The sequence below is a fragment of the Hakea prostrata genome, chromosome 7 (assembly GCF_041222555.1).
Source record: "Hakea prostrata isolate BN-2017 chromosome 7, UWA_Hpros_2, whole genome shotgun sequence".
NCBI classification, from domain to species: Eukaryota; Viridiplantae; Streptophyta; class Magnoliopsida; order Proteales; family Proteaceae; genus Hakea; species Hakea prostrata.
This window is the reverse complement of record NC_142606.1, coordinates 14,444,955-14,472,083: the sequence shown is the minus strand read 5'-3', so window position 1 is coordinate 14,472,083 and position 27,129 is coordinate 14,444,955. Positions and strand designations below refer to the sequence as shown.

General features: G+C 38.0%; 1 protein-coding gene across 2 annotated transcripts in view; it reads right to left on the bottom strand.

Moving 5' to 3' along the window:
* LOC149010017 (DNA gyrase subunit B, chloroplastic/mitochondrial) overlaps positions 1-27,129 on the bottom strand; it is a 48,627-nt gene that overhangs the window by 12,745 nt on the left and 8,753 nt on the right. For both annotated transcript variants that reach the window (XM_089163803.1, XM_089163802.1), the window contains 11 exons: positions 24,957-25,013; positions 21,781-21,882; positions 20,150-20,300; positions 19,982-20,058; positions 16,678-16,788; positions 13,921-13,991; positions 13,464-13,605; positions 12,935-13,033; positions 12,653-12,781; positions 7,274-7,388; positions 6,409-6,476 (listed from right to left, as the gene is read on the bottom strand). In XM_089163803.1, coding sequence (XP_089019929.1) covers positions 6,409-6,476; positions 7,274-7,388; positions 12,653-12,781; positions 12,935-13,033; positions 13,464-13,605; positions 13,921-13,991; positions 16,678-16,788; positions 19,982-20,058; positions 20,150-20,300; positions 21,781-21,882; positions 24,957-25,013 — 1,122 coding nt within the window. The remainder of the gene's footprint in view (positions 1-6,408; positions 6,477-7,273; positions 7,389-12,652; positions 12,782-12,934; positions 13,034-13,463; positions 13,606-13,920; positions 13,992-16,677; positions 16,789-19,981; positions 20,059-20,149; positions 20,301-21,780; positions 21,883-24,956; positions 25,014-27,129) is intronic.

The window sequence follows — 27,129 nt, the reverse complement described above, 5'->3', positions numbered from 1 at the left end:
GAACTTCTCATGCAGCCTATTTGAAGACAAATAATTTCAAAATTTAAAAGTAAATTATTAAATTCTTACTAACTATTACCTACTTGTAATTTGTAAAAGTATTATCTGACGATCATAACATAAGAAAATTGGTTTTTTTTTTAACGGTTTAACCATGTTAGTTAATCAGCCAGTTGAAACAGGACATGAGGAAGTAATAGAGAGCTATAAAAGCAACTTCATAGTGCATAATCCCGACCCTTGGTAAGGAATGATTATATGAGAGCTGGTATGGGAGTAACTCTAATAAATGATAAGCTAAAAGAAAGTTAACTTAGGTGGCATGGTCATGTTCAATGGAGGCCTTTAAATGCCCCTACACAAATAAGTGATTCAATACAGATTGAAGGAATTAGAAGAACTAGGGATAGACCTTGGATTACCTTAAGAAAAGTGGTGAGAAAGGATATGCGTAGCTTAGGCCTCGTATCTAGTAAGGGGTCAAAGAGAGCTAATTGAAAGGTAAGAACCCGTGTAGCTCTCTTCAACCCAGCCATATGTCCAACAGCCTAGTGGCACTAGATTGGGTCTATATCAACACAAACTGGCAATTGCCTATTCAATGCACAAGGATATTGTACCTGAGCTTTTCTGACGATGCCACCTATAAGCATAGAGTAGAATAGTATGACTAAATGCTTTAGGGCACTAGTGTTCCATGCAAAGGTTAACATGCTTTGATGTATTAAATCTTTCCATTGATGTAGGCTGTATTTCGAAATGGAACTTAAACATTGGAATGATGTATTAACAGTTTAATGCTTAGGTAATTAATGCACAAGTGAGATTGTGAATGAAAGCGACCACCAGTGTAATAGGTATATATGGATTTTACATATTTTCATTGCTAATGGTAATTGACGTTGTTTTACATCAAATGTATGATTTGATAGCTTTCTAGTTTCTATTAGAAAATTAAGTGTAGCAGGCAGGCTTTTAGAATCTTGTAGCATAAACAACCCACATAACAAAGTCAAACTCCAATTTGGACTAGGTTCTTAAAAAATCTGATAGAGCCATTGTGTTCAAAAGAACCAAAATAGGCTGTACACCAACTTAACAAAACCCAAGCTGAGTTAAAAAAGAAGAAGAAGAAGAAGAGATCCCAGTCAAAAAATGCACCAATCTGCAAAATGGTACTCTAACTAGGGTCTTTGGATCAGCAAGTTGGCCTTTGAACACAAGAACTTCAACCATGCTTACACAGAAGAAGCCATATTGTTGTTGGTTGAGCTTCTGTTGCTCATTTTTTGTACTTGAGGAAGGAAATCCTCAGCTACGTGATGTGGGAATAATGCTTGGCCTGGGTAAGGAAATCCTTAGCCTGTGTGGCTCAAGCCCTCAATCCTCAACCTTCTAGACAGCTACTAGGTCTACTCCTCTAGTATTCCTAAATCTACTTTGCTTTCTTCCTTCATTTCTCAAGGTTGTTTGATCCCATCATTCCCCCCTAAACCCCCCCCCCCCTCCACCAACACACAAAAAGAGAGAGAGAGAGAGAGAGAGAGAGAGAGAGAGAGAGAGGAAGAAGAAGATAGAAAAGAAAAAGGCAGATTCCCTGCTTCATTAGTGTTTCCAGTCCAAATCAGCTTAATACCTGATCCATCACTGCTCCTCCATTATGACTTTGGACCCCTTGTTTGGTTCAAAGCCCCCAACCCCCATGACAGCTTCACCATTTTAAGATCCCTTAATCAATGTCTCCCCATCCAATCTTCCTCCTTTATTGTCATATCTGGGTCTACCCCCCCCCCCCCGTCTTTTCAGGTGACTCTTGCTGGAATGCCATCAAGGATGTCGATCACTTATTTTGTGCCTGCCCCCTCTATCTAGAAAATAGCGTTAAAGTTGTTGAGAATTGCAGTAGCCTTTGTGCACAAGTTTTTATTTTGGAGAAACAGTCTTGGTGCACAAGTTTTGAAAATTTTGAGTTTCTCTGCAATATGTAATTTCTCTTTTTGTTGTACCTCAGTTTAGGAAAGTTTTCCTAAACTAAGACTTGATTTTACATTATAAATAAAGTACCAGGGGAGAGCCAAAACACATATGTAAGCTCTCTCCCTTCTTCTTCTTGTTCTTTCTGAATTTCCTTTCAGTCCATAGGCATATTACAAGTGCTGAAATTCTAACATCATATCACAGCGGGTTTAATCAACCTAAGGACTACCTCTTATCTCTCAATATTCTGTGTGTTTTTCTTTCTACTTGGTGCACAACCACCCCTTGTTGCATTAATGATATATTAGATTCTTCTTCACAATTCATGAAGTGATCTACGTACCTACTATTACCACTATTGCAAAATCCAGAAATTAGTGAAGTTTTTTGGACCCAGGATAACCTATTAACCTGCTACAGCTCTTCGCCAGCCTGAACAACTATTTTGCCTCCAATTGACTCTGTTTTGCTTCTCTGAACTGCATCTCTTGAATAGACGAAATTGTTTCATGTGATTTCTACTACTGCTACCGCTCTTCAATTGGTTTTATGTTTTGAAAAGTACTGCTGATGCTGTATTTGATTTTGCTGCAAGATATACTACTGGTTCCCCTGTTTTATTGAATTTTCTACTCTGAAATTTTTTTGTTGATGCTGTAATAGCTCCAACTAATGCCACTGCTACCCCTGTTTTGTTCAATTTTTCTCCCCTAAAAAACTTGGTTGATGTTGTATTAACTTCCTATTGCATCTATTACTAGTTTCAAGTAGTTGTAGCTGGTTTTTTAATCAGATGAAACTATTTTGTCCAAGGAAGAGTTCTCCATATCAAATGGAGACTTCTATGCAAGTTTGGTCTCTTGATGATGGCTAGATCCACTCATATTGAGTTCCCCTATGGATCTGGAAATAATCTATGTTTTATCTGGTCTTCTATTAGTACTGCCAGGAATTTACTGTACTGCTTCGCATGATCGGTCACACTATTAGTTTTCATGTTTTTGTATCTGCAAAATACTCTATTTTCTTCTGATCTTCTTATTGTGATTACTATTGCCCTTGCTGGTTAATATTCTATTTGCCAGAACCGATTTCAGTCTCTTATCTTGTAGTGAATAGGGGTTTTGATAGGATATTGTCTGGCTAATGCTTTGTTATCTATTTACCAGAATCAACCTGAAATTCTTACCTTCTGGTAGATAGAAAACATACTATTTCTACTATTTTTTACTGCTACTGCCCCTTAGGAAGTGATACGTATTTACTACTACCATTACTGAAGACTCAGATATTTCATTATGAATTCAGAATTTTAATGAAGGTTCATACATAAGACAACACAATGGTTTAATGAAGATTCATATGCTCTGTTTCAGATTTCTGGGACTGCGTCATTAACCTTCACCAAATTCTGGTTCATCTGGATTATATTTACACTTTTGTTGCCTCTTTGTGGTAATGTTCGGGCCATCTTTTACTGGTGTGACCACTGCTGTTATGATAACTATTTTGCCGACTTGTTTTCCGTTGCTTTGTGTTAGGGTAATCTGGGTATTGAACCGGTTTTGATTCACTTCAGTTCACTTCATTGTATATGTTATTCTCTGATCCGGTTTGATTCAGTCGTATGCAAAACAGGTTCTGGAGTTTGGGAAATCAGAGAGAAAGCTCAAAGAAGACGACAATGGCGATTCTCCTTTCTTCTCCTTTGATCTTTGTTCTTGGAGGTGGTTTCAAGTGTTGAGACCTGGATTTTGATCGGCGTGAAGAGTGGAAGACTCGACGGTGGTTTGGTGCCATATGGTTGCCCTATTGTGATTATCTTGTACATATCAATCTCTGATCTTGTAAGTCTTTTTCCTTCCATAGTAGATCGGACTCCATTCTTGAGTCACGGAGACGTAGGTTCGAAAGAACCGAACTCCGTAATCAAATGCCCCATGTCTCTTGTGTTCTTGCTTCCAATTTCGTTGATAAATCACACGACCGAATGGCTTGTCTAGGCTAGGGTATATAGGTTGTGTTTTTTCTTTTCCTTGCATCGATTCTAAGTAAATTACATGACCTAAACACCAAATGCGATCATGAATTAAGAACTGGGAATATCACTCTGGTTAGTGTTTTGGTGCAAAAAAGACCTGGTCTATTGGGTTTGATTTATTGTTGCCATGTTCGGCTTATTTGGTGAATGATAATCTGTTTTGCTGGTGTGATTTACTATACTGTTGACTTACATTATTGGGTTCTCAAGTATAACTTAATGGCTAACGATGCTATTGTAGTTATTTATCAAAATCAACTACAGTTGTTGCTTGCCGATGCTGCTAACTGACATTATTGGTCGTCTTTATTTGTCCACGTGTAATGCTACACGTGAGGGAGAGATTGGAGACTTTTGTCTACCTATTTGGTCCATAGTAACATGTACTACCTTTATCCACCTATTTGGTGTGCAATAACTCATACTGTCTTTTATCTACCTATTTGGCTTGTAGTAACCTATACTACATTTATATACTTACTTGGTCCGTAGTAACTTATACTACTTTACTTACCTACTTGGGTTGTATTAACCTATACTACCCTTAATCTACCTAATACATACTTGGTCCACGGTAACCTATGTTGCGTTTTACCTACCTACTTGGTCCACGGTAACCAATACTGCCTTTTACCTACCCATACCTTTGCCTTCTTGCAAGGTTATGTGTGGACGTTGGAGCTACAATTTCTATCTATAAGTGTGGAGATCCGCCTCCTTACGACATTATTTGGATAGTGCATTTGATATTGCTATACTTATGGATTTTGTTCGTCTTCAATATCAGTGATTGCTTTCATTATTGGGTGGTTCATTCGACATGAAGAGTTTTTTTTTTTTCAAGTTGATGTTGATTATCTCCTAGGTGAAGTACTCTCAGTGTTTATTGACGTCTTGGTTCAAGACTAGTGCTACATTTCCAGTTTATTCTTATTGTTCAAGTTGAAGTTTTCTTTATGTATACTCTAGGTTGAGGAGTGTTGAGAATTGCAGCAGCATTAGTGCAAAAGTTGCACAAAATTCTATTTTGCAGAAGCACTCTTGGTGCAAAAGTTTTGAAAATTTGGGGTTCCTATTTTGGTTACTATATATTTTAGTTATTTTCTAATTTTCTTATTGCTTGGTTGACAAGTAATTTCCCTAGGATAGTTCCCTTTTTAATAGATTTGAGAGATTCTATACAATATGTGATTTTCCTTTTTTGTTGTAACTCAGTTTTGACTTGATTTTACATTATAAAAAAGTACCATGGGAGAGCCAAAAAACATATGTAAGCTCTCTCTTCTTCTTCAGTCTCCTTCTATTCTTCTTCCTGAATATCCTTTCAGTCCCTAGGTTGATTACAGGTGCTGAAATTCTAAGAAAATTAAACACAATATGGCCTAGCAATAGAAGACTCCCCCCCCCCTCAGTGCTACTAAGTATTATTGATTGATAAGGACCTTCCAAGGAGACACTGTTTGTGATATCACAGGTAAGCTTGTGTTTGTGGCAGTCACTTCTCACATCTGGATGGAGCACAATATACAAAGAGACATTATTATGTACCATGTTGACATGATTTGGAAAGCCACCTTTTTTAAAACTTAGATTTCAGCAACACTTTCCTTTAATTCTTTTTGCCTACCCCAGGAACAAGCTTATTGTTGTATCTTGGGGTTCGGATAGTACTTCAGTCTGTAGCCCACCCTTCTAAGATTGAGGTTCCTTTCCCTTTCTAGGCTCCTGGTAATGATTTATTATTCTTCTCCCCCCCCCCCCCCCCACCAAAAAAAAAATAATAAAACACAGAGAAAAAGGGAAAAAGATGAAGTAGGACATGTCAGGCTGCTTTATAGCTTTTAGTTTTTATCACTAAGAGTATCTACTTTTCCCTAGTTTCATTAGGGGTCCTTATATTTTTGGTTGCTTTGTACAAATGTATCTTCCATAAGGTCAGTACTTTTATGATTTCATCCATCAAGGTTATACTTTTAAATCAGAATATAGACAACCAATCGTGTTGACTGATACTTCAAAATCAAAGCAAACCACATTGAAGACTCCAATTTTAAATAAAAATTCATCTAAGACACGGAGAACAAAATAACTGTTAAACTCTTTCCCCTACTTTTCATCAATATACGCAGCACTATGGAACATTAGAAACAAAAGGATGGTGATATTGTACAGCCATATACAGATTGATCCATGAGGTTTGTACAGTTAACAATGTCAAGAAACATAGACTTGAGTCATCTCAATAACTTAAATTCAACAAAACCAGACAAAGAATTGAGCTTGAGTTGAAACCTTTTGAATCTTGCTACGGAATGCTGATAATAGAAAATCTTATCTGAGATGAAAGGGGGAAACAACCTATCATTAGAAACATATTTCACAGTTTTTACCTGAAAGCGTCTGTCACGACCTTGTTTCGCACTACCACCTGCGGAATCTCCTTCAACTATAAATATTTCTGCACAATTTCAATTAAACTTCACAATCACCAAATAGCTTCCATCAATCAAAAACCATTTCTTTAACATCTCTTCATGGAAATAATCTTAGCCAGCAGTTATAGCATTAAGAATACTCTAAATTCTACATGTCAACAATCACAACCATTATAATCACAAATTCTCTTTATATCCCACAAAATCTAGTCAAATTGATGTAAAATAAAGAACAGAGTTTTCAAACTGATATCATTCCTACAGTTCTCTCTTTTTGAATAGCCCAAATAGAGCACCAAATGGTTAACTAAGCTTTGTCACAATGTTTTCAGCACTGGATCTTTAAGAAAGTTTAACAAGAAGTTAAGCCAGAATTGATGTTCAGCTAATAGGTACCACAAGATTATGCTGCTTATGCTGCTTTTTCTTTTTTCTTTTTTTTTTTTTTTTTTTTTTTGCGCGGGGGGATTAGAGAAGCCCTAAAAAGAAAGAGAAAGTACTAGGTTGAGCATGGGTATCTTATGAAGATACATTAAGAAGACAAAACAATGTCAACCCCAGGGCACACGGCAACCGGCAAAGGAATCTGGGGAGGGTCATAATGTACACAGCCTTACCACTGGCTTTGCAGGACATTGTCTTTAAGATCCATCAACTATAAAAAAAACACCTTAAATAGGAGTACACAAATGCCAAGATATTGGAATGGGGATGGTCATGCAATTAACATGGAGCTATCATCTATTATGCCTTCACAATCATTAAATCAATAGGTTATTGTTCCATGAAGACATTCTCATACACATGGAAACAGACAGACCAGATTCTTCAGGATTTGTAGACGAGCAATCAGCAAGCTTTCCAGGAAGAGAAGACGATTTAAGGACACTCTTTTGCCTCACCAGTTCCCTCGCTCTCTTGGCTGCAAGAGCTGCCTGAACAATAGACAACAAATATGCAACTCTTACGAATTTTAAATACAATAGAATAAATGAATTTAGTTCATAGTTTTCCAGGCGATGATGAGACACAAAGCATTCGAGCAATGCCCAGGCACACAGTAGATGACTAATGTAATAGGCATAGCACATTAGCACTCATACTAATACCTAAATACAACCATAGAAGCAATATGATTAAAACATGCTTTTGATGACCTAATATAAGAAAAATCAACTTGTAATAAATAAGTAAAGGACACCATATAAGTATATTCATAGAAAAACAAAGCAATAAACATAAAACAACGTCAACAAGAGAGAGGTGCCATCAACTTGGACCCAAGAAAAACCTTGAAGTCTCGGCTGGTGCTAGGTGGTTCCTTGAAAAGTATGATTTAGAATCTAATAGGAAACAATTCTTTAACTCTTTAAGTAAACAAATATTAATGTAAAGAAAAACTCTTGTATCAAAAAGATCTAGCTAATAAGTGATAGAACAAATCACAGCTGCTGTTGATGCAGGTTCAAGAACCTACCCCTGAAGAGTTCCAATGCCCAAAGAAGGTCCTAGGCTTGCTGCATAGCAGCATGCAGCAGCAGAAACATTTCAACATCAGGGGTATTTTGATAATTTGACAGTCTAGCTCAAGCCCAGCTGGGCCTACTTATAACCAGGAATTTGTTAGGAACTTAGGAGTCCAAATCTGTTCTTAATTTGTTATTTGAGTCAGTCTGCAAGGAGATAAGTAGAAGTCCTATTTTAAATAAGAATCCTATTTGAATTAGGAGTCCTGTTTTTTTTTATGTTAAGTACTGTCAGGAGTCTCTAATAAAGGCTATAAATATACAGCCTATGCTTGTAACAAAACATAGTTGATGAATAAAATTATTGAAGAGAATTTGTTGCAGCAAGAGCAGGAGATTTTAGGGCTAGATTGAAGGAAATTCCTTCGAGAGAGCTCCTGCTCTGCCCTCCATCATTTATGCTCCACTTCAGGCCTTCTAAAACAGGTTAGTATCAGTGCCAATAACCCTACAACTTCCCCCCCCCCCCACATCGCACCTTGTTTCGCTCCCCTCCACACCTAATTCAGACCTCCCCCTTCTTCCCCAAAACCCATTATCACATATTTATCAATCCCCTCCTCAGAATTCTACCTCCTTGCAGGTCCACATCCCCGGCCTAGTTACCATCTAGGAACCCTAATAACTTGAAACCTTAAAATTGCCCTAGGAACTTAAATCCGAAACTGAAAAAATAAGGTTCAGATTTTTGTTTGGAAAGCCTAAACCTATACCCTAATTTGAACCCTGTCCAACCACCCTGCAACCCCTAAACACCTAAAATCCCTTAGCTGCAGGGTCTGTAACCCTAGATTGACTGCTGATCATCAAGAGTTTTGGTTTATTGGTCATCATCTCAACAAGGCTACATCAGCTGTGCTGCAGATGATCAAATTTGTGCTAAATAAATCTACCTCCAGAATCACTCTGGCAAAGATGGAATGGTATCCATAGGATCCAGACTACAATATTGCTAGTCTGCTCAAGCCCATTTGGGAAAATTTCCTCCACCTCAACAGCTCAACTAGATCCATTCCTATCTCCTAAAATCTGATTCTTCTTAGACAACCGACTTATCCACCGACCCCTCCAAGGTTTGGAGGAAGCTCCTTCTTTGTCCTCTAGTCCTCTCTATTACCCTTTATGCCTATCACTGACGGGAGGGACCTTGGCTCCCCATGGGTATTCTCTACCAACTCCTTGAGCCCTCAAGTGGCCTACAACTCCCACACTCCAAATCTACCTTTCTCTCCACCTTTATCTCTAATGGGTCTTAGTCTTGGTCCCCTCCCTCTCCCTCCCAGATGGCCTCTCTCAAAGTCTAGAACCCCCCCCCCCCCCCAACAAAAAAAAAATCAACCCTCATCTTCAAACAAAACCTTTTGGCTCCCATCCCATAAAGGTACCTTCACTTTTGTGTCTTTGCCCACACCCATGGACCCCTTGGCACTTGTTGGTTTGGTTCAAAGTCCATATTCCTGCCCACCTTCACTATTTAGACAACCCTAACCCAATGCCATCCACTCAACTCTTCTCATCCACTGCTAATCCAACCCTCAGTTCTATTTTGTGATGGAACAGTGCTGAAAACATTGATCACCTTTTTACCCTCCCTCCCCCCTGATGTATCCTAGGTTGGACCCCCTAAAGTTGGGCCCAAAACTAAACCCAAAAGGTGCGCCTAAGGCTGCTTGAACACTCCAGGGGTATTTTGGACATTTTAAAAACCCTTCTTTTGGGCTCAATATGACTTATTTTGCTCCCTGTGATCCCATGGTCAGGGATATAATTTATTTTTTTATTCTGATGAGTCGGTTACGGGTTACAATCAATTATAGTTTGTTTTGAGTTGTTGGAAAGGGTTCCTTAATTTTAGGAAACCTTATCTTAAAGTAGTTCTATTTTAGTAAAGTCCTAGTTTGGTTTACAAATAAGTGTATGTAAGAGATTCCAATCTAAGGGTTGGAATCTCGTAGTAATTTGATTATTTTAAGTGTTGTCAGAGTCAATGTACAACCTTTCGGCAAAATTTGGCGAAATTTCGGCTGTTTTGGTGAAAGGCAAACCGAAACGGCCACCAAATTTCGAAATTGCAGAATATATATATCGAAATTTCGGCGATATTCTGTGATATATCCCCAAATCGACTATATATTGCCAAAATATTGATATTTTGCCGATTTCTCACGATTTTTAGGCGATTTCTCTCGCGATTCTATAACGGAATCTTCAGGGTCAATGGATAATCATACCAATTCTGTCCCAATGATTCAAGGCTCAAAAGGCAATGCGCCAAATGTGATTAGGGTGGAGAATCTACATAGAATAATTTCTGGAAATAATTCAAATTAGGAAGACATTTTATAGCAAAATCTTCAAGATTAATGAGCAATATTACAAACTATATTCTAGTGAATTAGGCCTCAAAAGTCAACATGTTAAATGTGGTAAGGAAGAGTATATAAATAAAAGAATTTATGGAAATAATTTAAGTTATGAAGGGATTCTGTAATGGAATCTTCAAGGTCAACGGGTAAGCTTTCCAATTATGTCCAAATGATTTAGGCCTCAAAAGGTAACTGCTAAATGTGGCTAGGAAGGAGAATTTAAACAGAAAATTTTATAGGAAATAATTCAAATTTACCAAATATTGGCATCAAATTAGGGTAGACACCAAGTTTCAACCTAAAATGACCAAAAAACCCCCCCCAAATGGAGGGGTCGAAATCTGCCGATTTTTTGGCCAAATCTTGCCGAAATTCGGCTGGTTCGCCACTCGAACTTTAACTAAATTTTGTTCTTTGGTTAGAGTCCTAGAGTTGTTCTAAAATAGAAAAAAAAGTTATTTCCTTTTTAGAGTGTTAGCATGAGTTGTTTAGATGAGTCCTAATTTGGCAAGTATTGTTTACTTAGGGGTCAAGTTACCAATTTGAGTTTAGTTGGGTTTGCAAGGCTATAAATAGCCTAAGTCATATTGTAATTGTCAGTCTTGATTATTGTATGAAACCAGAGTTTTAAGAAATTGGCTTGTGAAAGTCATGGGATCCCTGGAGGGGTGACTTGCGGCTGGTTTTGAGTGTTTCTATCTTCAGTTTTGAAACTCCATCAATGTCTTAAGCTCACCTGCAGATTTTTCCAGCAAGCTCACCATCATTTGAGTAAGTCAAGACCCCCACCCAATCCCCTTCAGTTGCAGCCATTCCCCAACCCAACCCCTAACCAGAGTAGCGCCTTTCCCCCTCTTCTTCTTCCCCACGTTTTCAGTCCTAACCCCACTAGGATCCCCTCAACCCCAACCCCCCCCCCAAAAAAAAAAAAAAAAAAACTATACCCTCCCTCATTAGTATCGCCTTGGCTTTAGGAACCCATCCCTACCATTAGTTTCATATAAACAGTCCATTAAACCTAAGTTCTTAGTTTCTTACACTTCATCTTCTTCACTGAAGTTGCAGAAATTTCCAGATTTGCAGAAAATTAAAGTTCTATTAAGTTCTCTCATCTAGAACCTATTCAATCAATCTCTTGCGGATCTTTATTCAGTCATCTATCCGAATCCATCTTTGTGTATCTTATGATCACTATTCCGTTTTGCCACTACTAGATCTATCTGGTGAATCGTCCGTTTACTGTTGATAGAGAAGATCTCGATGTTGGTCCCTACCCGCTTTCAACATTTCTCGAAACTGTTGAAAGCGGGTAGGCCAGGGAAGCGATATCTGAGGAAATAAGATAGGAAACATTTCTGATCCAGAAACCCAGCAACCCTACCCCTTTCCTCACCGCAGCCGAACCCTAGACTAACCTAGAATTGAAATTTTGAATTCAGACTTTTAAATTTTTCTGAACTTCAGACCTGTTTCAGCACTCCAGCAGGCCCTATAGACCCCTTTAAACCCTAGCCAAAACTTCAAAGAGTCCTAATTATCTGCAGCAACCTTATTAAAAGATCCTGGAAATTAACCCTAACCTGAGGTTACAACACCTCCCCCACCCCACTTCATTTCAGAGAAAGCTTTATCCTCCATCTGGCAACATCACTTGTGCCCTCGCCTTTGCTCGAGAATGATTATGGGTCTTGGGATCCTTCTCTAGTAAATCTATCTATGGCCCTCTCCACTATTTGGATACCCCAAGGAACATCAGCACATTGTTCTTACATGGAGTCTAGGCTCTTAGTGCTGTAGCTTCCTCCCTAGAGGCTCACCCCCCCCCTCCTTTTCTTCCCCATCCATGTACACCCCCCCCCCCTTTTTTCTCTGCCTCCCTTCGGAAATGATTATTTATTCACCAAAAAAGAAATTACCAGGTTTTAACCAACGTCACCCAACCTAGTTTCAAGTAGGTTTGACCACCCCCTCCCGTGTCAAGCTTTACACAAAAATACCAGGGTTGACAAAATTTCAGTTCTTGCTGAATTGAAACCTAGGTGGGCACCAAAATCTTTATCCTTGAATTCAATAACATGATTTCTATTAAAACGGGAGGGCAAATGTGGGCCATCATAGGTTTCCCAGAGCTTCCTCAAAGAAGCTACAATGAAAGTAACTTGCAACCACAAACAGTGCCAACAGAAAGTAAAGTCTCATGGAGAAACAAAATGTAGTAACCAGAAGTTCAATGGATAGAAGAAAATTGAAGAGTTGGGGGCAAGGCGCCCGGGGAGGGGGGGGTTGTGAAGAAGATTAAAACAATACCTTGAGAGCATTAAGAGATTTGGAGAGGATTGAATCTAGTACATCTGGGTGCAACTCTAAATACTCAGTGAGATACTCTTGGACAGCTTGGTCTACCACCCTTCTCACCTCTGGATTTCCTAACCTTGTCTGTCATAATGTGACAGGAAAAAGTAGTAACTAACAAATAAGTCCAAAGCAAAAGAAGACCGCATGGGAGTGGCACCATCCTGATATTACAAACTAAAAATGAAGAGAGGAGACACAAAAATTCCAAGAAGACAGACAGAAATTAGCCAGAACCTTTGTCTGTCCTTCAAACTCAGGGTTTGGAACTTTGACTGCAATGATACATGTCAGCCCCTCCCTTACATGCTCACCACTTAAACTAATATCCTTTTCCTGAAACAAGACAAATCAAGAGTTAAGAAGGAAAAATAGAAAACTTGGTAGTTGAGAAACAAACTGTGTACTTCCACTTTTCCTTAATTCTGATATATAACTAACCAATTCATCCAGAGAAGGTAAGTAATACGCAAAACTAATAACACAAGGGCACCCAAAGAAAGAAGGCAAAGACAATGAATCCACTGAATTCATTGGAAACAGATATTTGTTAGATAATAACTCATCCTGTCTTCCAAAAGAGTGTCATAACAGTGTCCAGTTTCAAAATAGTTTTTGAATCCCAAAACACATCTAAAAGATTGACAGCCAAGAGGGAGATTCCATCTCACCCCCCACCCCACCCAACACAAGAATGACCACAATGATTAAGAAGCAAAAGACAATAAGATGATTGATCAGCCCTAACTAGCAAAAGAATCTTAACCTTGATAATATTGGACTTCTTTCCAAGATTATTGAGGGTTCGGGTCAATGAAGCCTTTATAGCATCTATGTGAGTACCTCCATCAACTGTCCGTATGCTGTTAGCGTAACCAAGTATGGTATCTGAATAGGCATCAGAACACCTGATAATGAAACATAAAAGGGATCCAATTTCAATTCATATTTATTCTTCATCATAAACATGGCAAATTCTTTGTACAAGAGATCATTGAGCCACATGAAATCTGCACCAGAAAAAAACTGCAATATAGAATACATGATTAATGCCAATCAACTTTTCCCCTATATTCACAGCAGAAAATTTCAACGCTCCTCATTGATATGACAATATTATACCAAAGCCTGGTCCAATATGTGTTGTTTAGATAGTTCCAATACCAGAAAAGAGAAGTAGACAACGTGATTTTAAAAAACAAATAAGGGATAGAACTTTTTACCATTGAAGAGCTACATCAATTGTGATTCCATCTACCTCCTTTCTGAAACCAAGAGTATCATGAAGTGGTTTCTGGACAAGGGAATTATATCAGAATTTAGTATATTATGATATGTGGATGTATGTAGTCTTAAAGCAATATAATTTATAAACTCTCTTTCAAATTCAGTACCAACAAATGCAAAGTAGAACGACTGGACATGACAACCAAGAAAAAAACACTCAGTATAAAATTCTTCTCTTGGACCAATCTCATTAAGTATTCACTATTCTCAAGGTCAAATTCAATATCATTGATACAATAAGCCAGTTTATTTCATCAAACACAAAACAGAATATGACCTCTAAGATATTATGAAGGTATATAAGTTACTGAACCACAAATCTAGCTGATATGATAGAGGGAATATGTTTATAAGACACTCACCAACTCCACAACTTCTTACACCATCAACTGCATAAGCAAGAATCAAGACAGAATGAACTATTAAAAATTATGTTGTACAGTGGAAAGGGGACTATTGTCTCCACTCAGGCTTTCCAGGGAGGAGACTTAACAGGACGTGTAAGCCATATTTGTTCAGTAGGGACTTTTTTGTTTCTTCCACCTTTCTAACCTCTGATCAGTGTTACTTTTTTGTGAGCTATCTCATATCTTAGCATTCAAAATCAAGACTCAATAATTATGAGATTTCTATTCTTTTCTATATTTCTATTGTAAATCTGTAACCTCCAATGTAATGATTGCAGTAGGAGTTCCTGATTAAGAAGTTGTAAACATGGAGAAATCAAATCATATAGTTACCATGTCATCACCTAGGCATCCAGGCTCACTTTGTTGGTGCCGCCTTGTGTCCAGACCCCCTCTAATGCTTTGGGTTGCCTAGATTCCATGACAAACCATGCATGACCAACAACAATAGTCTTGTTTTATAAGTACATACAGGTTTTATGTTCCCAAACATGCTTAATACATCCATGGTGAGAGATCTCGCGAGATATCTCGTTTTTTCACCTTGGCGAGACGAGATGGAGGGCGAGAGCAGAGAGTTGGGATATCTCGCTCGAGATCTCGCCATATCTCGCCCTATATTTCGCTGGAACTCTCAATTTTTACCTTTTTTTTGTGAATTTTGGCTGAATTTTCACTTGCAACTACTCTTAGCACATCTTCAACAAGGAAGATCAATCATTCTCTACTTGTCTTATGAATTTATGATTTAATGACTTATATAGAACTTCTAATGGTTGTATAATTATTTTATTCTTGAAAATTGAGATTGTGATACTCATATGGATGGAATTTTGATAACACTTAAGTTAGTTGATGCATTTGATATACTTGCTTGTTCATTTATATGCCTTAAAAGTTCTATATTACATGTTGTATAACTTTGCATTCCCTAATCCTACTACATTTTTGTTTCACACTATGGGTAGACTTAGAAATCATACATAGGGTTGTTTCTAACAAATCCAAGGCCACCAACGTGTTCAAAAGGCCTTAAATAAGCTAAATACCAAGTTTCAACCCAATTGGGACCCTAAAACCCACCGAGATGGGCCACCGAGTTGACGCCAAAAATTTGTATATCTCGACCGAGATCTCACCGAGATGGTCGAGATCTCTCTTTTTCAAGGTGGCGAGATCTCTCTCGAGAGCGAGATCTTCTACCATGATTATACATCCAACATCAAATCTTCAAGAAGCTACATTAATTCTTTCTTCTTTTTTTCTTTTTCTTTCTTTTTATTTTTATTTTTGGTAGAAGAGATACATTAATTCTCAGTGTACACATATTAGGAACTAAACATCATTTTCGTCTATTTTGTTGGAAATATGTATGGTGCGTCCTAATGGCCTATTCTAGCATGTGGTAGCAATTCCTTTTTTTCTTCTTTCTTTTCCAACAACCTTTTTTTTTTTAATATTATAAAAATAAGAAAATGCTAGTGACATCTTTTCTTATAGTGAGGAAAACAAAGGGTAGTTAGTGTATGCCTCTAATTGCGAAGCAAGAGGTAATTTTCTAGACCTTAAGCGAAAAATTGATCTTCTCGAAGGTACTAGTTTTCCACCAAAATTAGTTCAAAATCCTGCGCCTGGCATAGCTCAAACAGACCAACGGGTAAAATAGTGTTTTGTTTTGGATGCACCCTTAGCGCGTTTGGAGCGCTTTGAACGCCCCCCCCCCATCCCCCCCGGACGACTACCCAACGGGCTACGTTTCCCCCGTCCTGACCAACGGCCCAAACCATTTTAGATGATTTTCTTATGCATCCAAGCATTCCTAGAAGTTTATTTGTGCTCAGCCCACCAGTGGATAAAGTTTATTATTGGTGACACTCATTGAATTTCACCATCTATTTTAAGAAGGGGGGGTGGTAAGGATGGTGGTTCCCTAAGTTTCAACAACATTTATGGCAATCTCAATCTATATCTAAAATTATTCCTTGATCCCATAGCTTAGTCAAAACGCTAAAATGTATATTCAATTAGGGTGGTGTAGTACCTTACACCCATCTATCTTTCAGTCAACTAACATGTGAAGGCCCCTGTTTCATCAAATAGAAGAATCTGATTCTTGTAAAAGATTTGATTTCTTCCTAAGCAACAGCCTAACCCTTTTAGGTTTCAACACTAGTCTCGGATCAGAAAAGCAACCCAAACAAGCTACAACTTTAAAAACAAAACTAACCTGGGGGTTAATGATAGAGATTTCACATGGATTCATAGGTAAAGATCTGAATCATATACCTTGTCAGTATTTAGCCATTGAACATACTCAATCAATCCACCAGCATAACTGTGCTCACTGTACTGCATCTTGTCTGGGTCATTGTCTTCCTTCCTTAGGGTAATAGTAAGCTGTAACAGTACAGGAAGTAAAGTAATTCTTTTTGAATTTCTAATGTGAAATAATGAAATAACCAAAAAGGAATATCAAACGAATCAATGATTAATGTCCCTTTGAGAGAAAAGCATAAATAGATGACACAGATATAAAGGAAAATGGTTCCCAATTGGATCCAAACAAAAAAGGTGGGGTGTTTCCTTGACGGCCTAAGATTTTCCTCAAATGGCATGGGCAATGCCCTACTTTTATATGTAGGTAGATGTACCAATGTCTAAATTTCGACCAAGAAGACCGAAATCTCAGTTTTCTCTTTTTTTCCCCAAAAAAAATTGCAAAAAATTATTACCAAGTTTCAACCTAGACTAACCCACCCCAGCATTATATTCCCCGACCTCGCTCGAGATCTGAGAAATAGGTACCGTCAGCAAGATTTCAACCCCCTAATCTGGTTTTTTGTGATTTTTGCTTCTTTTGAGCCCATTTTCACCCAAAATCTAACATCCCTTTGCCTTCCATCACACACTTTGCTCCTCATTCGGGATTTTCTAAGATTTTTGAAGGACTTGTTCTAAACTTTTCATTTTTTTTATTTTTGCTTTGTTGATGACATAAACGGTGTTTGTTCTAAACTACTTCCCCCCCCCCTGCTTTGTTGATGACTTAAATGATAATATATGTTTAGTCTAAGACTATGATCTATGATTGTATGTTGTTAGATTTATATTAATGTTAGAATTTTTTACTTTCTGGTATTAAGAATTACTTCCTAAATTATACATGATGTATGGCATTGAATTTAATGTACGTGAGACACCATCACTCCATACACACTGTGATAGTGCTTAATTGAATTTTTTGTTGATAATTACTTATTTTAGTTATTTAATTGCAAATTATTAAATATTTTCTAAATTATTTAAGATTTCTTTTTTATACTCTAAAATAAAATAAAGAATATTAGTAGAGGCATGTATATAATTATTGGAGTTTTTGTAACACTCTTGAAGATAATTGGTGTGTAATTCTTGTTTCAGATATATTCTCTGAAAGATGTCAAAGAATGCTTGCTTGCATGGGAGGCCACTGACTGTAGATAGGAAGAAATCTGAGTACAACTACTGTAAGAAACAGAAAAGAGGAGGTAGGGACACTAGATTAAAGTGGCATCTAGCTAGGGGCAATAGGAATGTCACTAGGTGCCCCAGAGTTCCTGCAGAGATCAAGGTGGCAATGGCCCAAGACTTGAGGGGTGGAAAAGAAATGAGGAAGGAGAAGATAGTACAACAAGAGGAGTTCGAGGATGCTTGCCTAGACCTCCTAGATCTAAAAGAGCAAGACTTCGATTTGGAGCAACCAAGGGAGTATCAGCTATTTGATTCAGCGAAGGCAATATAGATGAGGAGAGCCACATAGATGAGCAGAAAGCAGCAAAGAGTCGATGATTTGAAGAAGCAGTAGAGGCCCAAGGGAGCAAGGTCCTCTAAATAGAAGGATTTTCAGAGAGGCAGATCCCATCGTATGAGGAGCCAAAGTGTCAGGGAGAAGCCAAATCCCACCCAGCCCCACAGGGCCAAGCTTAATCAGCAGCACCCATAGATCCAGATATACAGAATCTCTGCATAGATCCTAAGCTTTTTAAGAAGCTAGAGAACAAGCAAATGAAGTTGAAGCATATGTGGGGGTAATGTGAAGGAGAAACTGGGGCTTGATTTCTCCAAATGGGCTTTCTACTACAGCATTCCAATAAATGCAACCCAGGGGCCCAATTATAATCCAATGTTTAATGAGATAAGAAGGGTTGGGAGTGGAGTGCAATGGCCAACCCCATATGAGATCTACAATGTATACCTGCCATAGCATAAGCAAGATATGCACACATACATCGAGGGCTTGAAACTGAGACTTTGAACCCTAAGTAGAACCGTAGAACAAAAGGTTCCTACTCAGTGTCAACTTCCAGCCTATATAATGTTGACCAAGTGGCAACATTAAATTTTTGAAAATGTTTCAGCGAAACTTCAGCAAACTCTACACAGAACGTTTCACTCGGCTGTTTCATCTTGCCAAGGTCAAGACAAGCAAAACAGGCGAGATTTCATACATTGCTCCCATATACAATATAGCAATATTATATCCTCATTTGTAGATAAGATGTTCCTACACTACACACCAGCCAACATATCCATCCATGCTCCAAATGGCACTATATGATCCGAATGATGGTGAGTCAATAGGTACTGTGCAAGTACATTACAATTTGGTGATCCATATCTGAGAATGGTTACCTTCAGTATGTTGATGATGTGACTTATATGTATCTGGTGTCAAATTATGTTCAGTTCTTCACAGAGTCTATGACATGGGATTTTTATTTCACAACCACAGCACAATGCATATCGAATTCATAAGACTTACAGTGGGATTGAATGAGAGCAGCATAACAGCTTCGATTAGTTGATACTCTAGAGGAATTTCTTTAGTTTTCTATTTGCCATGAATCAAAGTTCTTATTCTTACACAATTGCATATGAGTTATATTAGATACATGACTACTAATGATGTATGGACGTACGTTTTAGCTCTCTGTTATGCATACTTTCATGTGCATTCAAAGTTTTATATCATTATCAATTAAAATTGTTTATCACTTATGCCAATTTATACTTAAAACATGTTTAGATGTGTGAAAATACATCCAGTTTCAACTACATACAACCAAGCATGAGTGTGACCAAAAGACCATTGACGGTTGTTTTTCAATCAAACTAACCACGGATAGGTTTATAGGCTTAACCAGGCTGTCCAACAAGAATCAGACACAAAAAATGCATGAAACCCACTGAAATATATCACCAAAACATGGTATATCTTATACCAAGTTGTGGCAAGCTTTCGGCCGAAATCTTGGTATCTCGGTGATCTCAACCCCACCGAGATACCGAGATGAGACGAAATTTTAAACTATGATTGAAACCTAGAGTCAAAACCTCAAAACAAAATCTGGGACATCAATCCAGGTCTGAAACTGAGATCTTAATCCTTGCTTGCAGTCAGGAATTGACCTAGAAGAAAAAGACGCACAAAAACCAAATTGTCTTTATAATATTCATTTCAGTACAAAAAGAAACACCATACAACTGTTATTGAAAATAAATGTCAAATCTACCGAAAAAAATTGAAATATCAAAGAGTAACTATATTCACCTGTGGATTGAGAAAAGCAAGCTCCCTAATTCGCCCAGCTATTGTGTTGTAATCAAACTGAATTCCAGTGGTGAAAACTGCATGCAAAGGGAAAAAGATGAATTAAGCACACAAAAATATTTAAATTCACTCTCAAGCATTTAGAAGAAGAAGAATCAGGGTGAAGACCTTCTCTATCGGGCCAAAATATGATAGAAGTTCCTTGACGATCCCTGGATTCCCCTGCCAGCACTTGACTTTTTAGGGTTGTCACTGGCTTTCCACGGGAATATTTTTGCTGGTATTCCATTCCATCACGCCAAACAGTGACTTCTAATGCCTGTGCAATGAAAATGTTGTCATAAGAGGATTGCAGTCTTGCAGAGTACAGCCAAAGTTGAATTATGATGATTGAATAACAAAAGGTTTAAACATTGCAGTATATAGGTGATATCATCTGTAGTGTGAATACATTACATGGTACTTGGATTTTACATCACAGGTACAGGAACAAAATCTAGATTGATTATCCACTAAATTAAGTTCTAGTCTATGCACGATAGTAAGTATAATCCAGATGAGTTACTTATCTACATGCTCCCATGCTTTGCCATGAACCAGTTTTTGATAAAATAGGGGACACCAGTAAGGACTGAGCCTATTCCATCTTTACTTCCACAGACAACTTAATGATTTAGGATCCGACGTTATTTTATCTCATGTATTATTTAACTCTAGCATTGAGTTATATCACACAATTTGGTGAGCTAATTAATGTTTTTTTGACTGCTCGATCTTTTTTTTTTTGTAAATTTCAACTTCTTTTGTTTTCACTCAGTAGCCCCCCCCCCCCCAAAAAAAAAAACCTATGTTAGATGGCAGAAAAGAGGGAGGGGGAGGAAGGAGCATCGTTGCAAGCTCCCAATAAGGATGCCACCACATCCATAAAAAAAAAAAAAATCAACCTTGAAAACGAACACACACACACACAGAATCAAGACAAAAGATCGTAGGGAATTATTTTTCTTCTTTTTTTTTATTTGGAGGGGCCTGCAATAAGTCACCCTCCACAACCTCCAAGGACAGGACTGAGACTCACCCTGAACAAGGAAGAGGGAGAAAAAAGGGCATAAATCCTTGCAATATCAAGTTATCCATAGTCTATAACTTAATATAGCCAGCAAGTCTATTAAGTGTCACAGGCTTCCACTAAAATTTGATGATATCACTCTAGGATGCCCCTTCTAGGTCTATTTCAGTTAAATCAAAGACAATGTCTCACTGTTATCAATAATAGCTATGAAAGCATTACTGAAGAAAAGAGTGCATGCCCTTGAAAATGTGTCAATGTAAGCGAAAAAGCAACAAGGATACACAGGTGAAATCTGAATATAATAAGCAGGGAGAGGCAATCAAATGCAAGTAAACCAGAGATATCAGACAAACTGAAGAGGCTACAAAAACAAGAAATGGATAAAGACCTGTAAAAAAAAGCGGAAGAAAAAGACATGACTGACATTAAAAATTAAATGAAGGAATAGAATTCGCCGTGCCAATCTATTTATTTGGGCAATCATGGCATTCAGTAGCAAAGTCAATTAAATGAGAAGAATGTGAATACCTCATAGGTTCAGACAAAGCATTAAAACAGATAACAACCATGTAATATCCCCCAGAAATATAACAAGCCAAGGCCACCAACAAGAACACCCAAATTTAATACAGGAATAAGCATCATGTCAGAGTGCCTAGATCATGAAACCAACAAGCATACACATGGAGAACTACATAAATGAGGACACAAGAGAATATGTCAATACCTCAGACAAGGCATTAACAACAGATAACCCCACGCCATGTAATCCCCCAGAGACACTGTAACCACTACTTGAACCACCAAACTTGCCTCCTGCATGTAAGATCTACAAAGTGTGCACAGTCAATAATTAGAAACATTACCAACTATCCTTCTGGCTTCAACAAATAACAATGGCTGGAAGAAGACTAAAAATTTCAAAGTGTCCAGTTAAAAGCTCATCCATCCAAGTCAACAAAGCTTGAAGATTATATACAAGATTATCCTATGCATGGTAACAAACTACCAATATAAAGTATAATTAACAAGAATGTATTTAAAACTGTAAATCAGAGAGTAGATAACACAGAAAAAGAAACGGAGTAGGCGATGGACAGAGGAAGAAGAAGAAGCAGAAAGAAGAGCTAAGGAGGAGATTTTTGCATCATATCTGCCTCCTAGCCATATCCTACTAATTATAGAATTCCCTACTATTACAAATCCGAATAGAGATCATAAAAGGAAGAAAATCAAATCCAAACATGGAAACTTAATATCTCGAGTTAGCACCTGTGCTTATTTGAGGATCCTCTCTTTTATTTCCCCCAATAATACATTTTAATAAAACAGACTTGTATTGGAACATCTCAGTTAATAATTCCTCGATTATAAATGAGTACGCTGGTGTTTCTTTTATCCTTTTTTCCCCAGAAATCTACACATATAAAACTCAATACCATCTGTCTCCTTTTTTCCCCTCCCTTTTGGCCATACCATTTGGAGTTTTAAAATGTTTAAAACCTAGTGCATCAATTTCCTTTTCTTGAAATTCTATTTTTCGGTAACTATGATCCAAAGTCTTTCAATTGTATGTGATATGAACTGTAAGAGATTTCAACAAACTTCATATTAGTGACTTAGGTGGCTTGATCTCATTTTGGAAATGGTATGGTGACAATTGGTAGGTTGTATCCAAATCTTATAAGGGCCAACCTGCCAGCCAATACCACCTGAGAAGTCACATGGACAGAGATTAAAGTACAAAGGAATATCAATTAAATCTAATATCTTTTTCTTACACCCTTGCACTAGATTGCGTGGATAAAAAACTATATAGTTGTAAAGACTGCAGATAAAATTTGGGGAAATGATATAGAATAAGATCAACGTAAATACAACAGTAATGATAACAAAGGTACCATAGTTATGGTAGCAGTAGCTGCAGTACTAACAATATACATAAGGTAAAAGAAATCATGGTTCAAGAACTTGAACTTGAGAGCCATCTTGGACCCTCAAAAAACGAGTTAGGAGATATCAGTGAGTCGGAGTATTGTTTTCCTGGCCAACCAGATTGGGCACCCTTTCTTTCTTTCTTTCTTTCCCCCTTGGAGGGGGGGGGTGTGGTGAGGAATGGAGCTGAAACTTGGTATTTAGGTCTGTGAACACAACAGCACAATCAGATATATGAGAAAAAAGTAAGTCTAAATCAGAGTTTTGATTTTGGCCCGTTGGTAGTAACCTCTACGATGAACTGAAAACCTAAATTGCCCTATTCTACACATAATCTAGTCAAAAACTAAATTGTGTAGAAGTAGGCTAGATATAGTGGCAACTATCTGCATGGACAACTCCAACTAAGATTGAAGAACACAGTTTCCGGCAGCAAAATGTAGGAATTGAGTGAGTTGGGGCAAGATACCTCAACTAGATCGAGTTATTAACTCGTCCAGAAACTGGTCAGCGAGATCTCAAGGCAATCAAGATTTTACTAAGTTGGGGTAGTTTTAGATCCAACCCCAAAATCTCATCTCAACCTTTGGAAAAACCAAGATATTTAGCAGTTCTCAACTATGAAAGAAATAACCCTTCTTGGAAAAAATAGTACTAAAGAAAGGTCCTACTCTGTGGACTGCATTACTGAAATTATGGAGATCATACTTAGTAGTTCCACATGGAAGGGTGATGTCAATTTTGAGTATTGGCTAAGGAATAGTCTGAAGCACACAAGTCAAATTTCAGTCTCAAATTAAAGTCATTGACAGTCACCACGCATTACTCTATAAGTCACATAATCATAGTAGCAGAACACAGAAAATGCAATTTAAACAAGAGATATACACAGTACATCAAGAGATTTTCTCAGCGATGCAAGACCTGAGTCAAAACGTAATTTCAAGCCACTGTCCATCCTGAATTTGAAAATATGATTGAGATGTGGAAGCATTCCTATCCCAGTCTAGTTCACCATTATTTTTTAGCTTTTGAAGTCTGTCTCCCATTAGGGTAAAGGCTTTAACCATTCTGCACAGGAACTGATACATTTTGTATCTTCAAGATACTAACTAATGTAAGACTGTAAACCAAAGGGTAATAGTCCCAGTGACGTAACCAGGGATGAGCCCCCTAAAATTGGGTCCAAAACCAGACCCAAAAGGTGCACCTAAGGCTGACCAAATACCCCAGGGGTATTCTGGTCATTTTCCAAGCCCCCGTTTTGGGGCCCAATATGAATCTTATTTTACTCCCCACAATCCCAGGGTCAGGAATCTATCTTTAGTTTTCTAATCAATAGTTTAAACATTACTTACTAATAGTGTGTAATGTTTCAAACTTGTGATATTTCCATTTCTATCTCATTTCTGAACTTATCTTGAACATAAAAACACATTTCTCAGATAAGGTTTGAAATTTCTTGTGAAAAGAATCACCATCCTATATAACACCCAGCACCAATATTTAAAATTATAGGCATCTCATAAAGATAGTAATGGTTAATTAGGCTTTGTTGCACAACCACCACTGGAAAGCAGAGAACAAATTGCTAATATTTTGATATGCTATGTAGAGGGATCATTGCTTGGAGTGATGATAACAAGTCGGGACTACCAGGGAAATCACCAACATTCAAGTCCTGAGCAGCTACTTGTGCAACAAATGCCTAAGTTTAGAAGCATCTCCAAACTCTAACCCCCTCCCAGGACCCTGAATAAGTGGGATCAGGATCAACATGGAGTGATGGCCTCTCATCATGATATACTGTTAATCTTTTGTTCCTTTTACAAGAGTCCAGACCAAATTAGTATTGTGTTATTTGAAGATAAAAGCAAAACCACCAAACAGATTCAAAAAGGAAAGGTAGCCATCAACACTTTACTGTCAAGAAATATACAGTAACACAGATTTTGTGCACAATAATACCGTCAGAACAGTCTCCAATGCAGATTTCTTTGTGACAGGATGGAAATCTGTAGGAATCTGCACAAAGAAAGAACATTAGAAACTGTACAATGGAAGGAAAATCAGAAAAACAATAGCAATGTCAACCCAAAAAATTGGAGAATGGCCAGAGGCCTTGAAGATTCAGGAGAATATAACTTAATTAATGCTACAACCTAAGAAACAGAAGGAAGAAAGTTTTATTAGGTGTATTTGTTTGTAGCTAACAGACAATAACAACTCCACAAGGAAAAGAGAAGCAAATATCCGAAAGTAAAGTCACAAATATAGAGGTTCAACTGATAAAAGAGTTCCTAACGCATCAAAACTCATTTTATGGCATAAGAGTTGGCCAAGGATGGTATTGGAAGGTCCGAGCAGACCCAAGGGAGTAACATTCCCTCACAAGGGGTATTGCTGCAAACCGGGGGGTAGGGGTGTCTCTTTTTCTTTTTCTTTTTTTGGACAAAAAAAAAAGACGTAGAAGAGAAAACAATAGGAAGGAAGAGAGAGAGAGGGTTGGAGGAAGGAGAATAGAGAGAGCTATGCAAAACCACAATCCTCCATCCACAAACAATTCCTGTCTTCCAACAACATCTTCAGATCCAGACCAATCAACAAGCAGAGAAGCACCAGTCAAACATTTCAAGGAACAAGTTTGGTGAGATCATCAAATATTCCGGCATGGATCATTCTGGCATTACATTCATCCAATATAACCCAAGTTAAAGCATGTAGGAAAACCTTCAAAAGGAACCCATGATAAGCCTTCAGAATATTCCTGTAACCTGTCCCTCAAAAGTCCTATTAGAATACTTAAGACAACCTTCAAAAGTCCTACATCTTAATCCACCTAAAACTGCAACAGACATCCTAATACAGCATTCCATTTTCCATTGTGAAGGACCTATAGGTTGTTACATAATTATCAAAAGGAAATTATATAATATAAGGCCTATTTCTAATCTGGCCAAACCCCATCCCTTCCCCCCACCCCCCAAAAAAAAAAAGGACCATATGAGATGAATAAGAATTTCCTGTGTGGGCAGAGGTAAGTCATCTTTATGGGACCATTCCTTGTCTAGATGAAGCGCTAAGGGTCCTGGCTGGTGAGACAAAAAACCCATATGGCTGAAAGAGCTGAATATCTTAGTGGATAAAAATTTCATCAACAAAGGCTTTGCAGGGAGAGGGAGAAGGAATAATAGACAAGGAAAAAGGGTGAGGGATAAGACAGAAAAAGGCTAATGGGAGTCACAAAATGTCTATAGCTCGCTCTCTCAAATTCCCATCATGATATTACTGTCAGACCTCCCTTCCCCTCTAAAACCTTTACCTTGTCCTCGGCCTGGGACCTCCTCCGTACCCCTTCCCTCCCCCCTTGGCCCCTGCTGATCTGGTTTAAAGGTCACATCCCCTGCCACTCACTTACCCTTTGGAGAGCCCTCATGCTTGCCCTTCCCACCCAAGCTTTCTTCATTAGCCATCACATCCCTGTAAACCCAAATTGTACCCTTTGTTGGTGTAACCATGAGGACCTTGACCACCTATTCTTCCTTTGCCCTTTCCCCAACTCCCTTTGGAAAAAAGCCCTTGCTTCTATTTGCTCGCGTCGCTCCTTTGGGTTTGCTAGAGATTGGTCTTGGGTTTTGAGAAGTTTTTCAGGTTCCTCTATTTGTGACCGGATCAGTAAGCTTGTCTTCGGTGCTACTGTTCATTATCTTTGGTGGGAACGCAATCCCAGAAGATGGACCTCCAAATCCCGTTCAATTGACATGATTTGGAAGGCCATCTGTTTTGATGTTACTGCCAAAGTTTCTTCTTTTCCCCATCCCCCTGTTATAGACACCCCAAGGAACAGGCTTATTGTTGTTTCCTGGGATTTAAATTCCTCTTTCCAGCCTCCCGTTTGAAGGTTGTTTATTGTATCTTTTTTCAATTAATTTAATTATTCATTCATTCAAGTCAGCTAGGTTAAAGAAAAAGCTAGAAATAGTTTTGACAAGTTACAACTTCATAGTATGCCAAAAAGCAACGAAGGAGCCCATACTTAATCAAGGCTGGTAACCCAATTGGTCACAGCTTTGAGGATTTCTTCATCCGGGGGAATGGACTTGAAGGAAGACCAAAGAGAGGAAGGGGCAAATTTATTGAT